General features: G+C 43.0%; 1 protein-coding gene across 1 annotated transcript in view; it reads right to left on the bottom strand.

Annotated features, from left to right (window-relative positions):
• Positions 1-682: 682 nt before the first annotated feature.
• The window catches only part of LOC143283664 (uncharacterized), an 86,055-nt gene continuing 62,195 nt past the window's right edge, over positions 683-24,542 (bottom strand). Inside the window, exons 24-29 of the mRNA XM_076589880.1 lie at positions 22,319-22,432; positions 18,640-18,778; positions 7,409-7,536; positions 6,388-6,521; positions 5,576-5,701; positions 683-1,275 (exon numbers count right to left, since the gene is read on the bottom strand). Of these exons, the coding sequence (XP_076445995.1) occupies positions 1,230-1,275; positions 5,576-5,701; positions 6,388-6,521; positions 7,409-7,536; positions 18,640-18,778; positions 22,319-22,432 (687 nt within the window). The 3' untranslated portion in view covers positions 683-1,229. The remainder of the gene's footprint in view (positions 1,276-5,575; positions 5,702-6,387; positions 6,522-7,408; positions 7,537-18,639; positions 18,779-22,318; positions 22,433-24,542) is intronic.

Genomic DNA, 24,542 nt, shown 5'->3' with positions numbered 1-24,542 from the left:
GGTGAAGTGTGTGTGGGTGTGTGGCAGTGACAGAGGGGTGGTGGTGAAGTGTGTGTGGGTGTGTGACAGTGACAGAGGGATGGTGGTGAAGTGTGTGTGGGTGTGTGGCAGTGACAGAGGGGTGGTGGTGAAGTGTGTGTGGGTGTGTGACAGTGACAGAGGGGTGGTGGTGAAGTGTGTGTGGGTGAGTGACAGTGAGTGACAGAGGGATGGTGGTGAAGTGTGTGTGGGTGTGTGACAGTGACAGAGGGGTGGTGGTGAAGTGTGTGTGGGTGAGTGACAGTGAGTGACAGAGGGATGGTGGTGAAGTGTGTGTGGGTGTGTGACAGTGACAGAGGGGTGGTGGTGAAGTGTGTGTGGGTGTGTGGCAGTGACAGAGGGATGGTGGTGAAGTGTGTGTGGGTGTGTGGCAGTGACAGAGGGATGGTGGTGAAGTGTGTGTGGGTGTGTGGCAGTGACAGAGGGGTGGTGGTGAAGTGTGTGTGGGTGTGTGACAGTGACAGAGGGGTGGTGGTGAAGTGTGTGTGGGTGTGTGACAGTGAGTGACAGAGGGATGGTGGTGAAGTGTGTGTGGGTGTGTGACAGTGACAGGGTGATGGTGGTGAAGTGTGTGTGGGTGTGTGACAGTGACAGGGTGATGGTGGTGAAGTGTGTGTGGGTGTGTGACAGTGACAGAGGGATGGTGGTGAAGTGTGTGTGGGTGTGTGACAGTGACAGAGGGGTGGTGGTGAAGTGTGTGTGGGTGTGTGACAGTGACAGAGGGGTGGTGGTGAAGTGTGTGTGGGTGTGTGATAGTGACAGAGGGATGCTGGTGAAGTGAAGTGTGTGTGGGTGTGTGACAGTGAGTGACAGAGGAGGTGCACTGAGACCTGTTCTCTCTGGTGTGTGTGTGTGTGTGTGTGTGTGCGTGTGTGCACGCGCGCTATGTATAAGTTGCATTCTCTAAAGATTGTTATTTCTTACAAGTGTAAGAACACAGCAAGGTGAACTATACCTTTTCGTCATTATCTTCAACAGTTTGGGAGGGATGATTACAACCATGAAAGTTTATTTCTTCCATTTTTTTTCTGGAGATGCTCTCAGCACACAACTTAGCAAAGTGTGTCAGCAGTGAAAGGGTTAACAGTGTAGAATGTCAGGGTGAGTCAGACCATAAGACTGGCCAAGTGCATGTTGCCCAAAGTGAAAGCTCAAGTTTGTCCTTCCTGATCTGTTGTCCCTGTGCACCTTTACTGCAGATCCCGTAGGGCCTTCTTCTCCACCCGAGAGATGCCACTGTAACACAATGGACCAGAATTAGACATCCGCATCATACCGAGATGATTAACAGCATCAACACAATGAACATCAATACCGCAGAATGAGACATCAACACCACACACAGATAATCAACACAATGAACATCAATACTGCAGAATGAGACATCAACACCACACACAGATGATCAACACAATGAACATCAATACTACAGAATGAGACATCAACATCACACAGAGATGATCAACACAATGAACATCAATACTTCAGAATGAGACATCAACATCACACACAGATGATCAACACAATGAACATCAATACTACAGAATGAGACATCAACACCACACACAGATGATCAACACAACGAACATCAATACTACAGAATGAGACATCAACATCACACGCAGATGATCAACAGTATCAGAACACTGGTCCAAATCCACATCATTACTGCAGATTTTTGCACAGCTACAATCATACTGATACAGATAAACTTAGAATGTGAAACAGACATTTATCATTACATAAATATTTTTGCCAAAGAATTTAAAATACAAAACAGACATTTATCATTACATAAATTTCTTTGCCAAAGAATTTAAAATACAAAACAAACAACAATCAAACCAAAACAACTTGAACAGTATCATAATCAGTATCAGTAGCTCAAGGAGGCGTCACTGCATTCGGTCAAATCCATATTCGCTACACTACATCTGCCAAGCAGATGCCTGACCAGCAGCGTAACCCAACGCACTTAGTCAGGCCTTGAGAAAAAAAAGAAAAAAGAAAAGATAAAAAAAGAGATAAATACATAAAAATACTACCACTAATGATAATAATATTTATAAGGCGCAAAATCTTGATGAAGTCAACTCTAAGCGCGCACGCACTCACACAATACAAAAAAATAAAATAAAATAAAAATATGATGATAAAAAAGCAAATAAATGTACAAATTGCAGACACACATTCACACACGCATAACAGATATGCAACAAACATGCAGTTTCACAGATATGAAAGCACAATCAAATACACATAAACATACATGAGCACCAACACACACACACAATTACCCTGCACGCCCCCACACACTCATTTCTAGAGGCTACATATCGCAGCTTCCACAGCACCCCCCCCCCCCCCCCCCCCACTTACTTATACAAGCACACACACATACGCCCATATCCCCCATCCCCAAACACATATATACAAATATATATATGCACACCCGCATGTTCCAATATTATGCTGCTCCCGCAGTGCAGACATGCATAAACACACATACCTCATCCTCTACACACACACACGCACATGCACAGAGCTCTCCTGACATGTGTACACTTACACCCTCGCGCACACACACAGACAAACACACACATACACACACGCACAGAGGCTGCCACTGATTGGCCGCAAGAAGGGTGGGAAAAGATCTCTGATGCCAAGAACGGTCGTCTAGGTATTGCTCAGTCTATTGTATTTGGAAAAGCCCACAGAGATTCTGTTCCGTTCTGAAGAAATTTGTGCAACGTTGGTTTGGAAATGATGCCAATATTCGTTTAATTTGCAAAGCATTGTGCACTACCTTTCATGCTTCAACATACAAATAACAACACACAAATCAGAAAATCCCATATAATAACAGACATACAAAACCAAGCACTGCCAATGGGCAACTCAAATTTACCATGGCTCAAAAAAAGAACACAGCATAGTGAGAGCACTCAATGATCACGCCCAGAAAAACACACTAACAAGACCAAAAAAGCCCCATACCTATATATATATGTGTGTGTGTGTGTGTGTGTGTGTGTGTGTATCTGCTCATGCCTTCATCCTCTTTGCGTGGATGCACAGGTGGAAGACCAGCTGCGCACGCTGAAGATTGCCAGAAACCATGACAACAGGGGTTGGGTCATGGACCCTAGAATATACCCAGCCAGCACACCCTGAACATGGTGTATGACCACCTAAATCAGGTGCAGTAAATTTGGTCACACACTTAAAAGCCTTTCCTGGATACAAGTGGACACGGAAGCTGCAGCCTTCTGATCAAGAAGAGATTGCAAAGTTGCACACTCCTCCACTGGGTTTCCAATGTAACAATGCCTGCCTGCACCATGCTCCCACCAATTGTTCCCTGTGGATATTAGCAGTGACGCCTCCTTGAGCAACTGAACTGAACTGTGGATATCAGCACTGCATCATGTAGCAAGCTCTTTCTCTCCCTGTCTCAGGTATTGCTACATGTAGCAAGCTTTCTCCCCCTCTCCCTCCTCAGGTATTGCTACATGTAGCAAGCTTTCTTCTCCTCTCCCTCCTCAGGTATTGCAACATGTAGCAAGCTCTCTCCCCCTCTCCCTCCTCAGGTATTGCTACATGCAGCAAGCTTTCTTCTCCTCTCCTTCCTCAGGTATTGCTACATGCAGCAAGCTTTCTTCTCCTCTCCCTCCTCAGGCATTGCTACATGCAGCAAGCTTTCTTCTCCTCTCCCTCCTCAGGTATTGCTACATGTAGCAAGCTTTATCCACCTCTCCCTCCTCAGGTATTGCTACATGCAGCAAGCTCTCTCCCCCCTCTCTCTCCTTAGATACTGTTACATGTAGCAAGCTTTCTTCCCCTCCCCCTCCTCAGGTACTGCTACATACAGCAAGCTCTTTCACCCTCTCCCTATTCAGGTATCAGCACTGCTACAACCAACAGTCTTATTTTGCTTCCCCTCCCCCACCCCCCCCAATACAATACAAAACATCTTTACTCATCCATTTGGAAATCAAATTGTGCATCCCAAGGCTCATCACTCACCCTCCACAATATCTCAGCCAACAGCCAAGTCCAACACACTCTCAACATGACAAATGTTGGACAAAAGATAAACAAGAGAGGCAAGACCTTCAAGACTCACTTGTGATACACATAAAAAAGAAAAAACTTTCTTAATAAATTCTATTGTTGAAATGTGTTCTGTATTTGATATTATAAAGCTTCGGGTTAAACAAAAAAGACAACAACAACAAAAAAAGAAGCCTGAGCACAGATTTGAACTCGGCACATTTGGGTGGGAAGAAAGTCTGCACTATTTCAGACCCATGAAAGACGTTCAAAAATTAACATTTAAGCATGCATTTTTAAGGGCGATAAATTGATTGCCGTATTTGAAGTGATAACATTGTTTCAATCATATTATTTTGGTGTATCTCGGGCATTTAAGAAGGGCATTTAAGAATTTCTTAAAGTCCGCAGTAAAGGAGACGTTGCCATCACCGCAATCATACTGCAACATTTAGCCATTTTCTCTGGATCTAGATACATGTACAAGTTTAGTTGCACTTGCCGGGAAAGTATGACATGGTCAATTCAATTTCTCTTTATATTCATTCTAGTTAACTGAGTATCCACTTTAAAGGATTCATGTGCAGTAAACACATCAATGATGTAATCTGCGTCACTGTATGTGTTCTGTCCAGAATTTGTATTTCTTTCCATTTGATTACGATCAAGAAGAAAAAGGTCACGCTGTCTTCTTCCTAAGCATTGCCAACACTACTGCAACTGGGATGCGGTAATAAGGTGCTTTTGGAATCCCGGAAATGGCCTCAACGAAATACACTGTTAATGATATGGGAAACACGGCTTAATTTGGGAGACTTACAAACTGTTATTGGTATGACTGCAAAGATTTTTTCCCCCACTATTTCTAAGCCAAATTTGGTAATGACGGACAAAGTATTTCAAGAGAAAATGGCAATGTTAAAGTTTACCACAAACACACAGACAACCAGACACAAGGTTATAAGATAGAGTCACTTTGTGTACACAAGTGAGTCAAAAATCCATACATAAAGCTAAATACACACAAACAAGTAACACAACACAGCGGGCACACTTCCCACGCACACACCAAAGTCCACTTACCCTCCACACACACACACACACACATACGCGCGCACACACACACACATTTTGTAAAATAAGATATTTGGATATTAAGAAACACAATATTAGAACAGGAAATGTTTCTATAAAATCATTATAAATTGTTAAACGGCAGGTTCAGTATTTAAATAACTGCAATAACATCAATATTGTAAAAATCATGATCCGCAACAGACAATAAAAACACTGAAAAGATATACCACAAGCACACCAGTTTTATTTGAACGCACACCCACACACACTTTGAAAAAATGACAATAAAACAAAACAAAAAAAAACAGGAGGGTGCAGGGATGGTGGGGGACAGAAAGATGGTTGTGGGAGAGAAGAGACAGCAAGGACACAGCAGCATCACAGCCACACCATGTTCACTCACTGGTCATCCTTGGTGACCTGCAACACTTCGGTAGTGTCTGTGTGCTGCCCAAGATGCCTCACAAAGTCTTTATCGTGGGTGATCACGACCAGCTGCAAGTCTTGCCCCTGGCGCGTCCCTATGAGTCTGAGAGATACAGGAGTCAAGGAGTGACACATCAGAGTTAGATGACACATAATCACATGACATAGATAGGGTGCATGGATTTTCATAACGCTTTTGACTCGTTTTCTCAAAAATCACTTTCCTGTTAAAGCTCGTAGATGAACAGAATTAGTGGCAGTGTTCTAAAATGGATGTCTGACTTCCTTCCGTGCTGTCAGTCAGAAAGGGAAGTTTATACTTTTGCAAACTGAAGTTCTGAGAGGTACCCCTCAGGGATGTGTATTTGGTCCAGTACTGTTTTCATCAGTGATATCCCAACATTGTTTTCAATCTATGCAAACTTTTTGCAGACTGTACAAACATCTACAACCTTACCAGGCATAAGGACATGATTCAACCAAACACTGACATGCTGATTGACTGGATAAATAGGTGGAATCTCTGTTTTACTGAAGACAAAAGCAAAGTAGTTCATGCAGACAAGACAACTCCACAGAATGACTATACCATGTCTTTCAAAGACACAGTGATGACTTCAGGTAAATATATGAGAAAAAAGGATTTTGATGTTTTTGGTTAAAAAAAAAAAAAATTTTTCCTTGTTCTTCCTGGCCAAGGAAGGAAGCAGGTTCCAAACATTCTCTTCCCATGAACCATACATTTACCTGCCAATAACAAAGACACCAAACTGCCAATCAGACCATCACCTGACCAAAGCATCCGCCAGACTCTCTGTGTTCTCCTTGTCCAGGTTGGTGGTGGGTTCATCCAGGGCGATCACACCACACTGCTTGCACTCAATCTCTGCCAGCGCCAGGCGGATGATGATGGAGGCCAGAACCTGTTGATCAAACCCACTTCTACCTATCACAGTGAACTGCAGCAGAACTCTGACAGGCTGAGAAAAAAGTGAGAGAATGAGAAACTGACAAATAGTACTTGCAGAAAATTGAGAGATGAAGAACAACAGTGGTGTACCATGAAGACCAGATCTGATGACAAGTTCATCAAGCAAATAGTGGCCTCAAGACAACAAAGAAAAAAACAAACACACCTACAAAATTCTTCAATGTATTCTTAGTTAGGGCTTACAGTAAAAATGAGGAAATCAAACATACTTTTCTGACGTCACCATGAGTTGTTTCTCATCATTCTTTTCACATTCTGTTCTTTTCTCTCCTGGTCCAAAGCAAATCTATCTTGTGCATCAACATGTAAAACTACCAGTTATAGCAGGCGACATGACTGTTGCTGTGGCTGGTGTTTTTACATGTTGAAGCACTCACGTCAACATAGTGTATCAAGTATTACTTTTTTGTTACTTCAGATTTCTCTGTATGAAATTTGTGCAGCTCTCAAATAAATAGATGAATAAAACAATGGTTGCCTGATGGTGTTTTTTTGTTTTTGTTCTTGGTTTGGTTTGTCTGTTTGCTTGTTTTGTGTGTGTGTGTGTGTCTTTATTTGTTTTGTTTTCTGAATCTTTCATTTTTTTCTCCAGGCCTGACTAAGCATGTTAGGTTATGCTGCTGGTCAAGCATTTGCTTAGCAGATGTGGTGTAGCGTACATGGATTTGACTGAACGCAGTGATGCCTCCTTGAGTAACTGAACTGAACAAAGTGCAAGCTACAAACGTGACCTCAGCTTATTGTCTCATCTGAATGACAAGCATCCAGACCACCACTCATGGTCTAGCAGAGAAAATACCGGTGTCACACAGCACTCACCTTCTGTCCACTGCTGCCACGTCCACGCATGTCCAAGGGTTGGTTCCCCTTCCACATCACCACACGGTAGTTGTACGTCCTGCGGTTCTTCTTTTCCATCTCCGCCTTGATCTCCACTCTGTCGATGTCTGACATATCAGAGCAGATCATTTTACTGTGGACATAAGACAGACGTAACTATCAAACAAATCAAAGTTAACTGTCTGAAATTTTAGTGCAAATGATTTCACTTTGAAGGATGTCAGACAGACGCAACATTCATACAAATCGAAGTGTGTCAATGCCTGAAATTTCAGAGCAAATCATTTCACTATGAAGGATGTAAGATAGTAGTAACAATTATACAAATCAAAGTTAACAAACACAGGTGGCAGATTCACAGCTCAAACCCTAGTTGCACTTTAGAAAACAACAATCGTAACAATAATAATCATGGTACTTTTCTACAGTCTTTCAAACCTCTCAAAGCGCTTCACAAGAACATGTCAGTCAGACACAAGCACACAAGAACATACACAGACAGAAAGTAAGAAATAGATGTGGATGTAGATGTGTATATGACAGGTGCAGTGGTCAGAGGGTTAGCGCTCTGGATTCTCGTTGGAGTTTCCCCCGAGTTCAATCCCTGTCACACTTGGTGGGTTAAGAAGATTTTTCCTGTCTCCCAGGTCAACATATGTGCAGACCTGCTAGTGCCTGAACTCCCTTCATGTGTATATACTCACGGAAGATCAGATACGCACATTAACCCCTAGGCTGCCTATATGATGAGATAACTCATCATGGCAAACATGTACGCTTCGCTGCCACAATGATGAGATAACTTGTCATCGAAATATTCTGACTTTTCCCTGCTTTGCATTCAGTTTGCTGACAAAAATGCTGGTAGCTTTAGCTTGGGGAATCTTTCTAGATTCTATTTATAGCTAGAAACACCATCAACGTCATGAGGAAGTCCTTTATTTGAACGTTTTGGTTGGGTTACTGGCAGCAGTCTTTGCCTGGCCCCTCTCCTCGCTCACTCAACAAAATGTCAGACTGACACAATGCTCAAGACATGCAATCGTGGCGAACTAAATCAACCAAGATTGCTTTCTTTAGCTGATGCTCAGGAAGAACTGAAGCGTAAATTCGGAGAAGACAGTGATGAACATTTATAGGACGATTTGATAAAAAATAAAGGGAACAATCGAGTGGCCAAGACACATCAGTGAGTGATGCTGGCTGTACAGTCGTAGCAGTCAACCGACTGACTGAATTATTAGCAGGACACAGTGTGAGCGATTTTCTTGGCACTCAGCCAACATGGTCTGATGAGAACTGGATAAAGTGACCGTGTGAGAGGGGTGAAGAGGAGGAGGGGTGGAGACTGAGGGGGCGTGGCCTCACATCCATCTTATCACTTGGAGAAGTCATAATGCATTGTGTATCTATCTCTTTTTCTTTTTTTTTTGTGGTTGTTCTTGTATGATTTTGTGTGTGCAGATATTCATTTGTCCAGAAAATAGGATATTTTGGTGCAAATTACCTGAGTAATATTTGTAATGAACAAGTTGAAAATGTGACAAAAAACAAAACACTGATTTCAAAACAACAGCCTGTCACTAAAAATACATAAAATGGGAAAATATCATGTGTTTTGTATTCTTTATTCATTTACCTTTCAGAAAATATATACTTTTATGGGTCTTTTTCCAATAACAAAGAGCACAGAATTTTTTGAAAATTTGTATCCGTTTTTTGTGAAAAAAACCCTGGCAAATAGATTTCACTTAAATCTTATTTTCCTGGCAACGAAAGGGTTAAAGATCCTGTAATCCATGTCAGCTTATGGTGGATTATAGAAACAAGAACATACTCTGCATGCACCCTTGAAAACCGAGTATGGCTGCCTACATGGCAAGGTAAATAAACAAAATGGTCATACACATAAAATGTTACGTTTGTGTGTGTGACTGAAACCTGATTGAATGATGCAGGAAATGAATGATGAGTGCCCAATGGCAACCGTCAGTCGGCTCTACCCAGGTAGGCAGCCTGTCATGCAAATGACCCTGTGTTTGTAAAGTGCTTAGAGCTTTATCTCTGACCGAGGTTAAGTGCTATATAAGTATATGTATATAAGTATCATCATCATCATCATCCATGAAATACATATAACAAATGGAGTGTCTAAATTATGTAGAGAATGCTTGAAAAGGATTTTTTTCAGATTTGTTCTAAGTGTGTGAGGGCTAGTGACGCAGTGAAAAAGGCAGTGAACTCCAGAACTAAAAGCTCTGAAGAATGGATACTTACAAAGCACCTATCTGTTGAGACCAAGCTCCAAGTACTGTACAATTAGTCATTTGCACAACAGGCTGCTTACCTGGGTGGAACTGACTGAAAGCTGCCTTACGGTGCTCATCTTTTGTTTCCTGTGGCATTTAATAAGGCTTCAGTCATTCATGCACACACACATGTATATTAAAATGGTTTTCACAATGACATTTTGCCAGGGACAATTTTCTTGTTGCCCTGTGTTCTTTCACATGCGCTAAATGCATGCTACACACTGGTCCTCAGTTTTAGCATCTCATCCAAATGACTACCATCCAGAACACCGCTCAAGGCCTAGTGAAAAGGGGAGAAAGTTCTGGCAAGAGTAGGATTCAATCCCGTACATTCAGATTCTCTCAGCTCCTGGGCCATCACTCCACACATGCATGGGTGGGGGAGTGACATCCACTTGGTGACATCCCGGGGTCTTGAAGTACTGTAGAGGTGGAAGGGAGAGGGGGGAAGTTCAGTTGACAGGTAGAAAAATGTGTTTTGATGGAGACACTCCAAGCTCCTGAACACACTGCATACACGGCATCAGGATCACATTTCTGAAAAAGACTGCCAGAGGAAGAATAACCAGTACTTGGAAACCAAGCAACTCGTACAGAAGAGGCTGCGTGAAATGAAGAACACCTGGTGGGAGAGAAAGTCCGAAGAGCTTCAGTCCGCTGCTGATGCTCACGACATGAAGACCTTCCATGATGGTCTCCGAGCTGTGTATGGGCCAAGAGTCACAGGATCAACCCCTGTCCGAGCCTTGGACCAGACCACCCTCCTGACAGACAAGAAAGACATCCTTGCCCGCTGGGCAGAGCACTTCAACACCCTCCTCATCAAGGACTCGTCCATATCTGACAAGGTAATTGCAGCCCTCCCACAGCTACCAATCAATGACTCGCTAGCTGCCCCTCCTACCAAAACCGAGACCCAGAAGGCCCTGAAGCTGACAACATCAGGAAAAGCACCAGGAGTAGATGGAATCCAGGCTGACATCTACAAGTATGCAGGCGAGGTGCTGACAGACAAGCTGACTGCCCTGTTCCAGTCTATCTGGGAGAGAGGGGAGGTCCCCCAGGATTTCAAGGAGGCTTCAACTGTCCACATTTACAAATGGAAGGGAGACAAAACATCCTGCGATAACCACTGTGGAATCTCTCTCCTCTGCATCGCCGGCAAGATCTTCACCTGCATCATACTGAACAGACTGGTTGACTATGTCTCCAACACAGTCATCCCTGAAGCACAGTGCGGCTTAGACCTGACTAAGGCCTTCGACACGGTGAATCGCCATGGTCTGTGGAAGATCCTCCTAAAGTTCGGCTGCCCAGAGAGCCTAATCCAACTGACTGCGTCATTCCACGATGGCATGCAGGCAAGAGTACAGGAAAATACTGACATGTCAGATCCATTCCCTATGGTAAATAGAATGAAGCAGGGCTGCGTCCTGGCACCCACACTGTTCTCCATTCTCTTCTCTGCTATGCTGAGTGACACCTTCCAAGACAGTGACTGGGGCATCTACATTCAGTTTTGCACAGATGGCAAACTTTTCAACTTGCGGCGACTCCACGCCAGGTCCAGGGTGTTTGAGGCACTGTTGAGAGAGTTCCTCTTCACTGATGACTGCGCGCTTGCTGCACACGCCCATGTGGACATACAGTTCATTATGGACAGGTTCTCAACCTCCTGCAGGTGCTTTGGACTCACCATCAGCCTCAGCAAGACCAAGTCCATGTACCAACCAGCTAGCTCACAGAACGCCAGTGCCTCCCCTCCACATGCAATCAAGATCGATGACACAGAGATCAAGTCAGTCGACAAGTTTTGCTACCTGGGCAGCACCCTTTGTAGCAACAGAGCCCTTGATGCAGAAGTGGTGCTGTGCATTGCCAAGGCCAGCTCCGCCTTTGGCAGACTCAACAACAGGCTGTGGAACAATGAAGACATCAGGCTCAGCACCAAAATCAAAACCTACAGAGCTGTTGTGCTGGCCACCTTGTTGTACTGCTGTGAAACATGGATGACATATCGCCTTCACATTCAAAAACTTGAGCAGTTTCACCAGAGATGCCTACGAATGATCCTTGGCATAAAGTGGCAAGACAAGGTCTCCAACCTCCAGGTCCAAGAGAGGAGCGGCCTGCCCAGCAATGAAAGCGTGCTGATCCAGTGCCAGCTACGCTGGATGGGACACGTCCGCATGACAGACAGCAGGATCCTGAAGATGCTTTTGTATGGCCAGCTGAAGGAAGGCCACCGCGAACTTGGAAGACCCTGCAAGTGCTTCAAGGACACCTTGAAGACAAACCTCAAAGCCTTTGACATAGACATCGCTTCCTGGGAAACTGATGCCCTTGACTGCTCTCGCTGGATGATGCTGTGCTCTAGTGGCATAAAGACGTTTGAAAACAAGAGAACATTGGCCATTAAAAAGAAGCGTGAACGAAGGAAGCAGGGCTCAACTTCTGGAGACGTTTTCCCTTGCAACACCTGTGGGAAGTGCTGCGCATCCAGAATCAGCCCCTTCTCCCATATCAAGACACACACCGACAGATAAGCCTGCCTGCCTACTCATACATCGGTATGACAGGAGACTCCATCATCATCACATAAACACAGGTAGGAAAATATGTGTTGATGGAGGCATACATAAACACAGGTACAAAAATGTGTTGATGGAGGTAGACAAAAGCACAGGAAGAAAAATATTGTGCTGATGGAGGCATACATAAACAAACACAAGTAGAAAAATCTGTTTTATTGGAGGTATACACAAACACAGGCACTGGTAGAAAAATCAGTGTTATTGGAGGTATACACAAACACAGGCAGAAAAATCAATGTTATAGGAGGTACACACAAACACAGGTAGAAAATTCAGTGTTATTGGAGGTATACACAAACACAGGCAGAAAAATCAGTGTTATTGGAGGTATACACTAGAAAAATCAGTGTTCTTGGAGGTATACACAAACACAGGCTGAGAAATCAGTGTTATAGGAGGTATACACAAACACAGCAAGAAAAATCAATGTTATTGGAGGTATACACTAGAAAAATCAGTGTTATTGGAGGTATACACAAACACAGGCAGAAAAATCAATGTTATTGGAGGTATACACAAACACAGGCAGAAAAATCAATGTTATTGGAGGTATACACACACACAGGCAGAAAAATCAATGTTATTGGAGGTATACATACACACAGGCAGAAAAATCAGTGTTATTGGAGGTATACACACACAGAGGCAGAAAAATCAATGTTATTGGAGGTATACACAAACACAGGCAGAAAAATCAATGTTATTGGAGGTATACACAAACACAGGCAGAAAAATCAATGTTATTGGAGGTATACACAAACACAGGCAGAACAATCAGTGTTATTGGAGGTATACACACACAGAGGCAGAAAAATCAATGTTATTGGAGGTATACACAAACACAGGCAGAAAAATCAATGTTATTGGAGGTATACACAAACACAGGCAGAAAAATCAATGTTATTGGAGGTATACATACACACAGGCAGAAAAATCAGTGTTATTGGAGGTATACACACACAGAGGCAGAAAAATCAATGTTATTGGAGGTATACACAAACACAGGCAGAAAAATCAATGTTATTGGAGGTATACACAAACACAGGCAGAAAAATCAATGTTATTGGAGGTATACACAAACACAGGCAGAAAAATCAATGTTATTGGAGGTATACACAAACACAGGCAGAAAGAATGCAAGAGGGGAGGGCAGAGCTCCATGATAGTGATGAACTCTTCATTGGGAGAGCTAACCAAATCTCACACAAAGAAATGTTATACATGTAGGGTCTTTCGACACGAACTCTTTCACCGCCATAGGCGACTTACGTTGACTAGACAGTGCACCACTATAGACAACTTTCGTCGACATCCAGGTGTCACGTTGAGAAGACCATTTTTCACATTAGAACAAAGCTCGACAGCTGTAACCAGTTTCTCGCCAATAAAACGATGACTAACCTTTGCCCCCTGACTGAGTTTGAAGTGAACAAGTCCATTGTGTTGTTTTGACATGGACTGAAGCCTGTGACTCAGAGCACTGTTTCTAAAATATTTGGTGCTGGGGAGTGTTTTTCACATAGAAACTTGGTGGTTTTAAACACTGCTGCATGTTGTGACTTGATATCATGTTTTATGCACTGCTGAATGTTGTGACTTGATATCATGTTTTATGCACTGCTGAATGTTGTGACTTGATATCATGTTTTATGCACTATTGCATGTTGTGACTTGATATCATGTTTTATGCACTGCTGCATGTTGTGACTTGATATCATGTTTTATGCACTGCTGCATGTTGTGACTTGATATCATGTTTTATGCACTGCTGAATGTTGTGACTTGTAATCATTGTTTGAACACTGTTGCAATTTGTGACTGGAAATCATGTTTTATGCACTGCTGAATGTTGTGACTTGTAATCATTGTTTAAACACTGTCGCATTTTGTGACTGGAAATCATGTTTTATGCACTGCTGCATTTTGTGACTTGTAATCATGTTTTATGCACTGCTGCATTTTGTGACTTGATATTATGTTTCATGCACTGCTGCATTTTGTGACTTGTAATCATGATGTTTTATACACTGCTGCATTTTGTGACTTGTAATCAGGTTTTATGCACTGCTGCATTTTGTGACTTGTAATCATGTTTTATGCACTGCTGCATTTTGTGACTTGATATCATGATGTTTTATACACGGCTACATTTTGTGACTTGTAATCATGTTTTATGCACTGCTGCATTTTGTGACTTGTAATCATGTTTTATGCACTGCTGCATTTTGTGACTTGTAATCATGTTTTATGCACTGCTGCATTTTGTGACTTGATATCATGTTTTATGCACTGCTGCATTTTGTGACTTGATATCATGTTTTATGCACTGCTGCATTTTGTGACTTGATATATCTTATACACTGCTGCATTTTGTGACTTGATATCATGTTTTATGCACTGCTGCATTTTGTGACTTGTAATCATGTCACACTGCTGCATGCTAGGGAACATGGTAGGTGAGTCCAGTGTTTTGAGATCTCACTTCAACTCACTCTATCATGATTTATAACTGTCAACAATAAACAATGAATGGTCAGTACGCAAGGCTCAGTCTGCGAAGAAACGCGGAAAGCAAGGTGGGGCCCTTCAAAGGTTACGCCAACAAAGTTTTTGCCCACATCTACTCAGTATGTTCCTGTCCAACTTTAGATCTCTACCCAACAAAACTGACGAACTCACATGTAACATTCAGACAAGGAGAGACTACAAGGAGTGCTCTGTGTTTGTTTCACTGAAACATGGTTAACCCGGACATCCCTACAGCGCTGTTCAACCACCAGGTTTCACTGTACACAGAGCTGACCGCACTGCTGACTCAGGCAAGCAAAGGGGCGGTGGTGTGTGTTTCTTCATGAACACACGCTGGTGCTATAGCGTGCCTGCTTCCCTGACGTGGAGTTTCTAACCATCCAGTGCCGACCCTTCTCCCTCCCACGCGAAATTTCCTCACAACAAACCTCTCTGCCGCACTTGGTCTGCTAGCAGACAAAATTAGCAAGTGCAAGAACAGCTGGCCCGACTTCACCGTCATCGTTGCTGGTAATTTTAACAAAGCCAGCCTCAAGAAAGAAATGCTGAAGCTGTACCAGCAAGTGGATTGTCCAACACGTAGTGACAAGATCCTCAATTACTGCTACACCTCCATCAAGAAGGCGTACCACTCGATCCACCGTGCGCGTTTGAGACAGTCCAACTACAGCATGATTTTTCTGGTGCCGGTCTACAAACAAAAACTGAAAGCTGAAAAACCAGTCGCGAAAACTGTTAAACAATGGTTGGCCCCTGCCTTACAAACCTTGCAGGACTGTTTCGAATGTACATACTGGAATGTTTTTAAAGACTTGGCTGAAGACTTAAATGAATATACCGACACAGTGTGTGATTATATTTCTTTCTGTGAAAGTGTGTGCATTCCATAAAAAAATATCAAAATATTTTCAAACAACAAATTCTGGTGTAATGGGGCTATTAGGCAAAAAACTAAAGGAAAATGAGAGAGCTTTTCGTGAAACTGATGATAGAATAGTCCACAATAAGGCAAAAAGAAGTGTTGAAAAATGCATTAAGAAGGCAAAGTTTTCATACAGGAAAAAATTAGAAGAAAACCTTTCTTCAAACAACTCTAGGAATGTGTGGACTGGACTGCAGAACATCACTGATTATAAACTGACCCACTAGACAGAATTCTCCCAGACAAACTCAACACATTCCACATTCTACCCCAGATTCGACAAACCATTGTCTACTTCTGACATGGCTGCACCCAAAATCACCCCCACTCCCCCTTTCACAGTCCAAGAGAATGAAGTTAGACATCACTTCAGTCATCTGAAAATGAGAAAAGCCGTTAGCCCTGACATCTCACCAGGCCTTTGAGGAAGTATGCAGTCCAACTATCTAGTGTCTTCACTGACATATTTAACATGTCCCTTCAGTCTTGTGTGGTGCCACACTGCTTTAAGAAATGAACAATCATTCCTGTTCCAAAAAAAGCACAGCCTAGTTGTCTTAATAATTATCATCCCATAGCCTTAACATCAGTCGTCATGAATTCCTAAAAACCTGCATTCCTCCATCTTTTGATCCCTTTCAGTTCGCCTATAGAGCTAATGGATTAGCTGAAGATGCCATTAGTATAGGTCTCTAACACATTCTCAGACATCTCAAAAATCCTAACAGAACAAATCCAGTATGATAAATAAAATTATGCAATCAACAACTACCTACCTGAAGATCTAGTCATCAGCCCCATCCACATGTAATATGCGGCTTCTGTTCAAATATGTGTGTGTGTGTGTGTGTGTGAGAGAGAGAGAGAGAGAGAGAGAGAGAGAGAGAGAGAGAGAGAGAGAGAGAGAGAGAGAGTGTGTGTGTGTGTGAGTATGTACAAGTTTTTGTATTGATATGCTCTTGTATGTATCCCAATTTCTACTGTACCAGTGTTTGTGTATGATTTTCGATTTATGTTCGTACCTTCTTATGTACTATCCCCCCCAATATTCTTTGTGACCCCGGTACACTTGGTAATAGACATATTCTATCCCATACTATTCTATTATACACTGCTGTATTTTGTGACTTGAAATCATGTTTTATGCACTGCCGCATTTTGTGGCTTGTAATCATGTTTCTTACACTGCCACATTTTTTTGGCTTGTAATCATATTTCTTACCCAGCAGCATTTTGTGACTTATCATGTTTCTTACACTGCCGCATTTTGTGGCTTGTAATCATGTTTCTTACACTGCCACATTTTGTGGCTTGTAATCATGTTTCTTACACTGCCGCATTTTGTGGCTTGTAATCATGTTTCTTACACTGCCGCATTTTGTGGCTTGTAATCATGTTTCTTACACTGCCGCATTTTGTGGCTTGTAATCATGTTTTTTACAATGCTGCATTTTGTGGCTTGTTTTTTACACTGCCGCATTCCATGACTTGTTTTTTACACTGCCGCATTTTGTGGCTTGTTATCATGTTTTTTTTACACTGCCGCATTTTGTGGTTTGTTATCATGTTTCTTACACTGCCGCATTTTGTGACTTGTTATCATGTTTATTACACTGCCGCATTTGTGACATCATATTTTATGCACTTCTGTATTTTGTGACTTGCAATGTTTCACACACATTTTGTGGCTTGTAATCATGTTTCTTAAACTGCCCCATTTTGTGGCTTTTTATCATGTTTCTTAACCAGCAGCATTTTAAGGCTTGTTATGTTTCTTACACTGCCTCATTTTGTGGCTTGTAATCATGTTTCTTACACTGCTGTATTTTGTGGCTTGTAATCATGTTTCTTACACTGCCGCATTTTGTGGCTTGTAATCATGTTTCTTACACTGCTGTATTTTGTGGCTTGTAATCATGTTTCTTACACTGCCGCATTTTGTGGCTTGTAATCATGTTTTATGCACTGCTGCATTTTGTGACTTATGTTTTATGCACTGCTGCATTTTGTGACTTGATATCATGTTTTATGCACTGCCGCATTTTGTGACTTATCATGTTTTATGCACTGCCGCATTTTGTGACTTATGTTTTATACACTGCCGCATTTTGTGGCTTGTAATCATGTTGCTTACACTGCCGCATTTTGTGGCTTGTAATCATGTTTTATGCATTGCCGCATTTTGTGACTTGTTATCATGTTTTATACACTGCTGCATTTTGTGGCTTGTAATCATGTTTTCTGCACTGCCGCATTTTGTGATTTGATATCATGTTTTATGCACTGCCGCATTTTGTGACTTGATATCATGTTTTATGCACTGCCACATTTTGTGGCTTGATATCATGTTTTATGCACTGCCGCATTTTGTGGCTTGTAATCATGTTTCTTACACTGCCACATTTTGTGGCTTTTTATCATGTTTCTTACACTGCTGTATTTGTGACTTGTAATCATGTTTCTTACACTGCCGCATTTTGTGACTAGTTATCATGTTTTATTCACTGCCACATTTCCCAATGAACAGAACAGAACAGAATGTCTTTATTACAAAGTGTACCAGGGTCGCAAGGAATATGGGGGGGATAGTACATAGGATTGAAATGTACAAAACGTGAATCGGAAATCATATCCAAATACAAATACAGTAGGATTTTTGACATGTATACAAAAAACTACATTTGCATGTGCACGCTCACTAACGCACACACACCTTCAAACACACCGATAGCATAACAACTGGAACACTCACCTGAATATATGCCGCACATTACACACTAGCAGGACCAATCACTGGATCAACAGTTAGGGGTTACTGATTGCACAATTGTCTTTTATAATTATGAATCTGACCGTTTCCCTGATAGATCTGCCTCCACAGTGCCCCGATGTTCTGGTTGACATCTTCCAACCTCTGTCTGTGGTAGTTCAAGATGGCTGTGTCTATGGCTGTGCTGCAGGTCGTCAGGTCCTGGATTGCCAGATCCGTTGTCTGGGGACATGGAATGGAGTCACACAACAACACCACCAGTTTTGATAAGCTCTTCCGGAGTCAAAATGGGCCATGTGCAATGACACCCACACCATAATCTATCTTCATATGATTATACCGTAATAAAATAAGATTTTAAACAGCTACAATAAATCATTTAGTAAAGGAATATGTGTGTGTGTGTGTGTGTGTGTGTGTGTGTGTATGCTTGAAAAACAATCATGCATTAACCAAAGAGAAAAAAGAAAAAAAAAAGAGAATGACTGAATTAACCAAATAAATTAAGAATATGATTGAAAACAGATGCAGAAAACACACCTTCACACCTGAACACAAACATATACTCTAACACACTCCACATGTACATATCATATCATAATAACAGTGTAAAAACATTTCCAAAAGTCACAATAAATGATTTAACAGATAAAGTTTGCATGGCTCTGGGAAAAGAACAACATAAAAGGCTCCGGGTGAAAAAACAACACAAAGTGTTAAGTAACTATTTGCCTTGAATTGATGGACAGCACTAACCAGAAGGGAGAAGGGGAGAAAGTGAAAGGTATGATTTTCTGGGTGATGTTCATCTGTCACGATGGACCTAGCTCTGTGAATTATATGCTGATTGTGCAGCATTTCCAGTGAAGATAAATCATAGCCTGTCATCTTTTTTTTCCATAGTCTGTCATCTTAGAGGCTGTGTTAACTATTCTATCCTAGCCTGACTTTCCTTGATGTGTAGTGTTACCATACCAGGCTGATACTGAAAGTGTCAGAAGCTGCTGAGGTGAAGTGGTTAACGTGTGGACTGATGATTGGGAAGATCGATCTCTATCGGAGGTGGATTTTTTTGGCCCGTGGCGGGCTTCTACCCAGAGATGATTATGCTGTTAGCTCAAATGGGAAAACTGGGACCACACAGTCAATTGTCAACCACTTTACATATGTGTCTTTGAGTGTGCTGCTCAAATTACCTGACCAACACTGCAGGTGTCTGTACTGGGATGTATTATGAGATAACAGCATTGTAAAGTCGTCCTGAACCTACGTGGACCTCCCTAGCAGCATCGTCATCACCCCCATCATCATGATGACCCCTAGCAGCATCGTCATCACCCCCATCATCATGATGACCCCTAGCAGCATCGTCATCACCCCATCATCATGATGACCCCTAGCAGCATCGTCATCACCCCATCATCATGATGACCCCTAGCAATATCTTCATCACCCCATCATCATGATGACCCCTAGCAGCATCGTCATCACCCCATCATCATGATGACCCCTAGCAGCATCGTCATCACCCCCATCATCATGATGACCCCTAGCAGCATCGTCATCACCCCATCATCATGATGACCCCTAGCAGCATCGTCATCACCCCATCATCATGATGACCCCTAGCAATATCTTCATCACCCCCATCATCATGACCCCTAGCAACATCGTCATCACCCCATCATCATGATGACCCCTAGCAGCATCGTCATCACCCCATCATCATGATGAACCCTAGCAGCATCGTCATCACCCCATCATCATGATGACCCCTAGCAGCATCGTCATCACCCCCATCATCATGACCCCTAGCAGCATCGTCATCACCCCATCATCATGATGACCCCTAGCAGCATCGTCATCACCCCATCATCATGATGACCCCTAGCAGCATCGTCATCACCCCATCATCATGATGACCCCTAGCAGCATCGTCATCACCCCATCATCATGATGACCCCTAGCAATATCTTCATCACCCCCATCATCATGACCCCTAGCAACATCGTCATCACCCCATCATCATGATGACCCCTAGCAGCATTGTCATCACCCCATCATCATGATGACCCCTAGCAGCATTGTCATCACCCCCATCATCATGATGACCCCTAGCAGCATTGTCATCACCCCATCATCATGATGACCCCTAGCAGCATCGTCATCACCCCATCATCATGATGACCCCTAGCAGCATCGTCATCACCCCCATCATCATGATGACCTCTAGCAGCATCGTCATCACCCCATCATCATGATGACCCCTAGCAGCATTGTCATCACCCCATCATCATGATGACCCCTAGCAGCATCGTCATCACCCCCATCATCATGATGACCTCTAGCAGCATTGTCATCACCCCATCATCATGATGACCCCTAGCAGCATCGTCATCACCCCCATCATCATGATGACCCCTAGCAGCATCGTCATCACCCCCATCATCATGATGACCTCTAGCAGCATCGTCATCACCCCCATCATCATGATGACCTCTAGCAGCATCGTCATCACCCCATCATCATGATGACCTCTAGCAGCATCGTCATCACCCCCATCATCATGATGACCCCTAGCAGCATCGTCATCACCCCCATCATCATGATGACCTCTAGCAGCATCGTCATCACCCCATCATCATGATGACCCCTAGCAGCATCGTCATCACCCCATCATCATGATGACCCCTAGCAATATCTTCATCACCCCCATCATCATGATGACCCCTAGCAGCATCGTCATCACCCCCATCATCATGATGACCTCTAGCAGCATCGTCATCACCCCATCATCATGATGAAAACAGAAATGTCCAAAACTGTGGGATACACACAAAAAGTAAGTTCAATCTGTGTGAATGTTTGCACTGGTGATGATTGGGTATCCAGTATCTACCTGTCTTCTACATACCTGTCATCTAACTACCTGTCTTTCATACACCTGTCTTCCAACTACTTTTCTACCTACCTGTCTTCCATTTATCTACCTTCCACCTACCTGTCTTCCACCTACCTATTTTCCACCAACCCATCTTCCACCTACCTGTCTTCCATATACTGTCGTCTGTCTATCAATCTTCCCTCTGTCTTATATCTACGTGTATTCCATTTACCTCCCTTCTATCTACTTGTCTTCTGTCTACCTGTCTTCCACCTGTTTTCTGTTTACCTGTCTTCTTTCTACTTACCTTCAGTCTACCTATCTTCCACCTACCTGTCTTTGTCTATTGTCTTCTGCATTCCACCTTCCTGTCTTCTTCTGTCACTGATTTTGTCCTTGTTTTCTTGATTTTCCCTGTTTTAATATTGCTTTCTTTTTCCTCCATTTACTGCTTCACCACTCACCGACACTCTGTGTGTGTGTGTGTGTGTGTGTGTGTGTGTATTGGGGCTCATGTACGTTTATGTGTATTTGACTGTGCTTTCATATCTGTGAAACTGCATGTTTGGCACATATCTGTTATGCATGTGTGGGTGTATGTGTGAATGTGTGTCTTCATGGTTTACATTTATTTGCTTATTTATCATCATTGTTGTCTTATTTATTTATTTATTAATTAATTATTATTATTATCATCATCATCATCACTACCCTTTTTTTTCATAATTATTATTTATTTATTTATCTATTTATGAATTTATTTACTTATTTATGTACGCTTATCTATTATTTATTCACCTTTTTTTTCTTTTCTTTTTTTTCAAGGCCTGACTAAACGCATTGGGCTACGACAGAGGCACAAATATCAAATCACTGACCTTCATTTTAATCAGATTGTCACGGTATTCCTTGACAGGACTCAGGTCCAGCTTCCTTTCAAGCTCCTTGATGCCCTTCTCCAACTGTTTCTTGCTCCCTTTCTCCTGATTCACCTGTGTGAAAAGGGACAGCCACACCCTGATCAAACTCATACAATTTCTTTCAGAATCAGCAGAAATCGAGGGAACGCATTTCATTTGTTTAACCCCTTGATTGCTGATGCTTGGTGAAACGAGATTAGGGTGGCATGACTTTGAAGTGCAATCACTATTTTTTGTGTACTCCTGAAGTGGTGTGACTGAGCTTGCTGAACAAAGGAAATACAATACCAGGAGGAATAGGTCCAAATAAAGAATGGTAATTGACGTCCTCACCTGTAGTCTGTCTTAGTGAGGTGACAGCCCTTCACTGACGTCCTCACCTGTAGTCTGTCTTAGTGAGGTGACAGCCCTTCACTGACATCCTGACCTGTAGTCTGTCTCAGTGAGGTGACAGCCCTTCACTGACATCCTGACCTGTAGTCTGTCTTAGTGAGGTGACAGCCCTTCACTGATATCCTGACCTGTAGTCTGTCTCAGTGAGGTGACAGCCCTTCACTGACATCCTGACCTGTAGTCTGTCTTAGTGAGGTGACAGCCCTTCACTGATATCCTGACCTGTAGTCTGTCTTAGTGAGGTGACAGCCCTTCACTGACATCCTGACCTGTAGTCTGTCTCAGTGAGGTGACAGCCCTTCACTGACATCCTGACCTGTAGTCTGTCTTAGTGAGGTGACAGCCCTTCACTGACATCCTGACCTGTAGTCTGTCTCAGTGAGGTGACAGCCCTTCACTGACATCCTGACCTGTAGTCTGTCTTACCTCAGTGAGGTGACAGCCCTTCACTGACAACATGACCTGTAAGGTCTGTCTTACCTCAGTGAGGTGACAGCCCTTAACTGACATCCTGACCTGTAGTCTGTCTTAGTGAGGTGACAGCCCTTCACTGACGTCCTCACCTGTAGTCTGTCTTAGTGAGGTGACAGCCCTTCACTGATGTCCTCACCTGTAGTCTGTCTTATATCAGTGAGGTGACAGCCCTTCACTGACGTCCTGACCTGTAAGCTATATCTTATCTCAGTGAGGTGACAGCCCTTCACTGACATCCTGACCTGTGATCTGTCTTATCTTAGTGAAGGACAGCCCTTCACTGACGTCCTGACCTGTAAGCTGTGTCTTATCTCAGTGAGGTGACAGCCCTTCACTGACATCCTGACCTGTGATCTGTCTTATCTCAGTGAGGTAACAGCCCTTAACTGACATCCTGACCTGTAAGCTGTCTTACCTCAGTGAGGTGACAGCCTTTAACTGAGGTCCTGACCTGTAAGCTCTGTCTTATCTCAATGAGGTGACAGCCCTTCATTGATGTCCTGACCTGTAAGCTCTGTCTTATCTCAGTGAGGTGACAGCCCTTAACTGAGGTCCTGACCTGTAAGCTCTGCCTTATCTCAATGAGGTGACAGCCCTTCATTGATGTCCTGACCTGTAAGCTCTGTCTTATCTCAGTGAGGTGACAGCCCGTCACTGAGGTCCTGACCTGTAAGCTCTGTCTTATCTCAATGAGGTGACAGCCCTTCATTGATGTCCTGACCTGTAAGCTCTGTCTTATCTCAGTGAGGTGACAGCCCTTAACTGAGGTCCTGACCTGTAAGCTCTGCCTTATCTCAATGAGGTGACAGCCCTTCATTGATGTCCTGACCTGTAAGCTCTGTCTTATCTCAGTGAGGTGACAGCCCGTCACTGAGGTCCTGACCTGTAAGCTCTGTCTTATCTCAATGAGGTGACAGCCCTTCACTGACATCCTGACCTGTAGTCTGTCTTACCTCAGTCAGGTGACAACCCTGAAGTGATGAGCATACTCAGCAGCAAATGTCAAGGGGGTTAACTGCCTGTAGATCAAACTGAACAATCGAAAGTTTTTTGCATTTTGACGGCTGTTAAATTCTCGTGTAACAAAATATTCCAAAGAAATATGTGTGCATAGCGAAAGTTTGACAACTGAACTGATCTTATATGATTGTATACAGATCAGGCCTTATTTACACCAGTTCAGCGCCTCCTGTTCAGGAGGATAATGTTTGGGAAATACATCTTTTTGTTCAAAACTTCTGCTGTTGAAACTGGCCATGTCATTTATGCCTTCTATACAGACTCTGTGCTTCACATCCTCTGAGTAAGTTGGTGG

The sequence above is a fragment of the Babylonia areolata genome, chromosome 7 (genome assembly GCF_041734735.1).
Source record: "Babylonia areolata isolate BAREFJ2019XMU chromosome 7, ASM4173473v1, whole genome shotgun sequence".
Taxonomy (NCBI): Eukaryota; Metazoa; Mollusca; class Gastropoda; order Neogastropoda; family Buccinidae; genus Babylonia; species Babylonia areolata.
The sequence above is the reverse complement of the archived record's forward strand: the minus strand, read 5'-3'. Positions and strand labels throughout refer to the sequence as shown.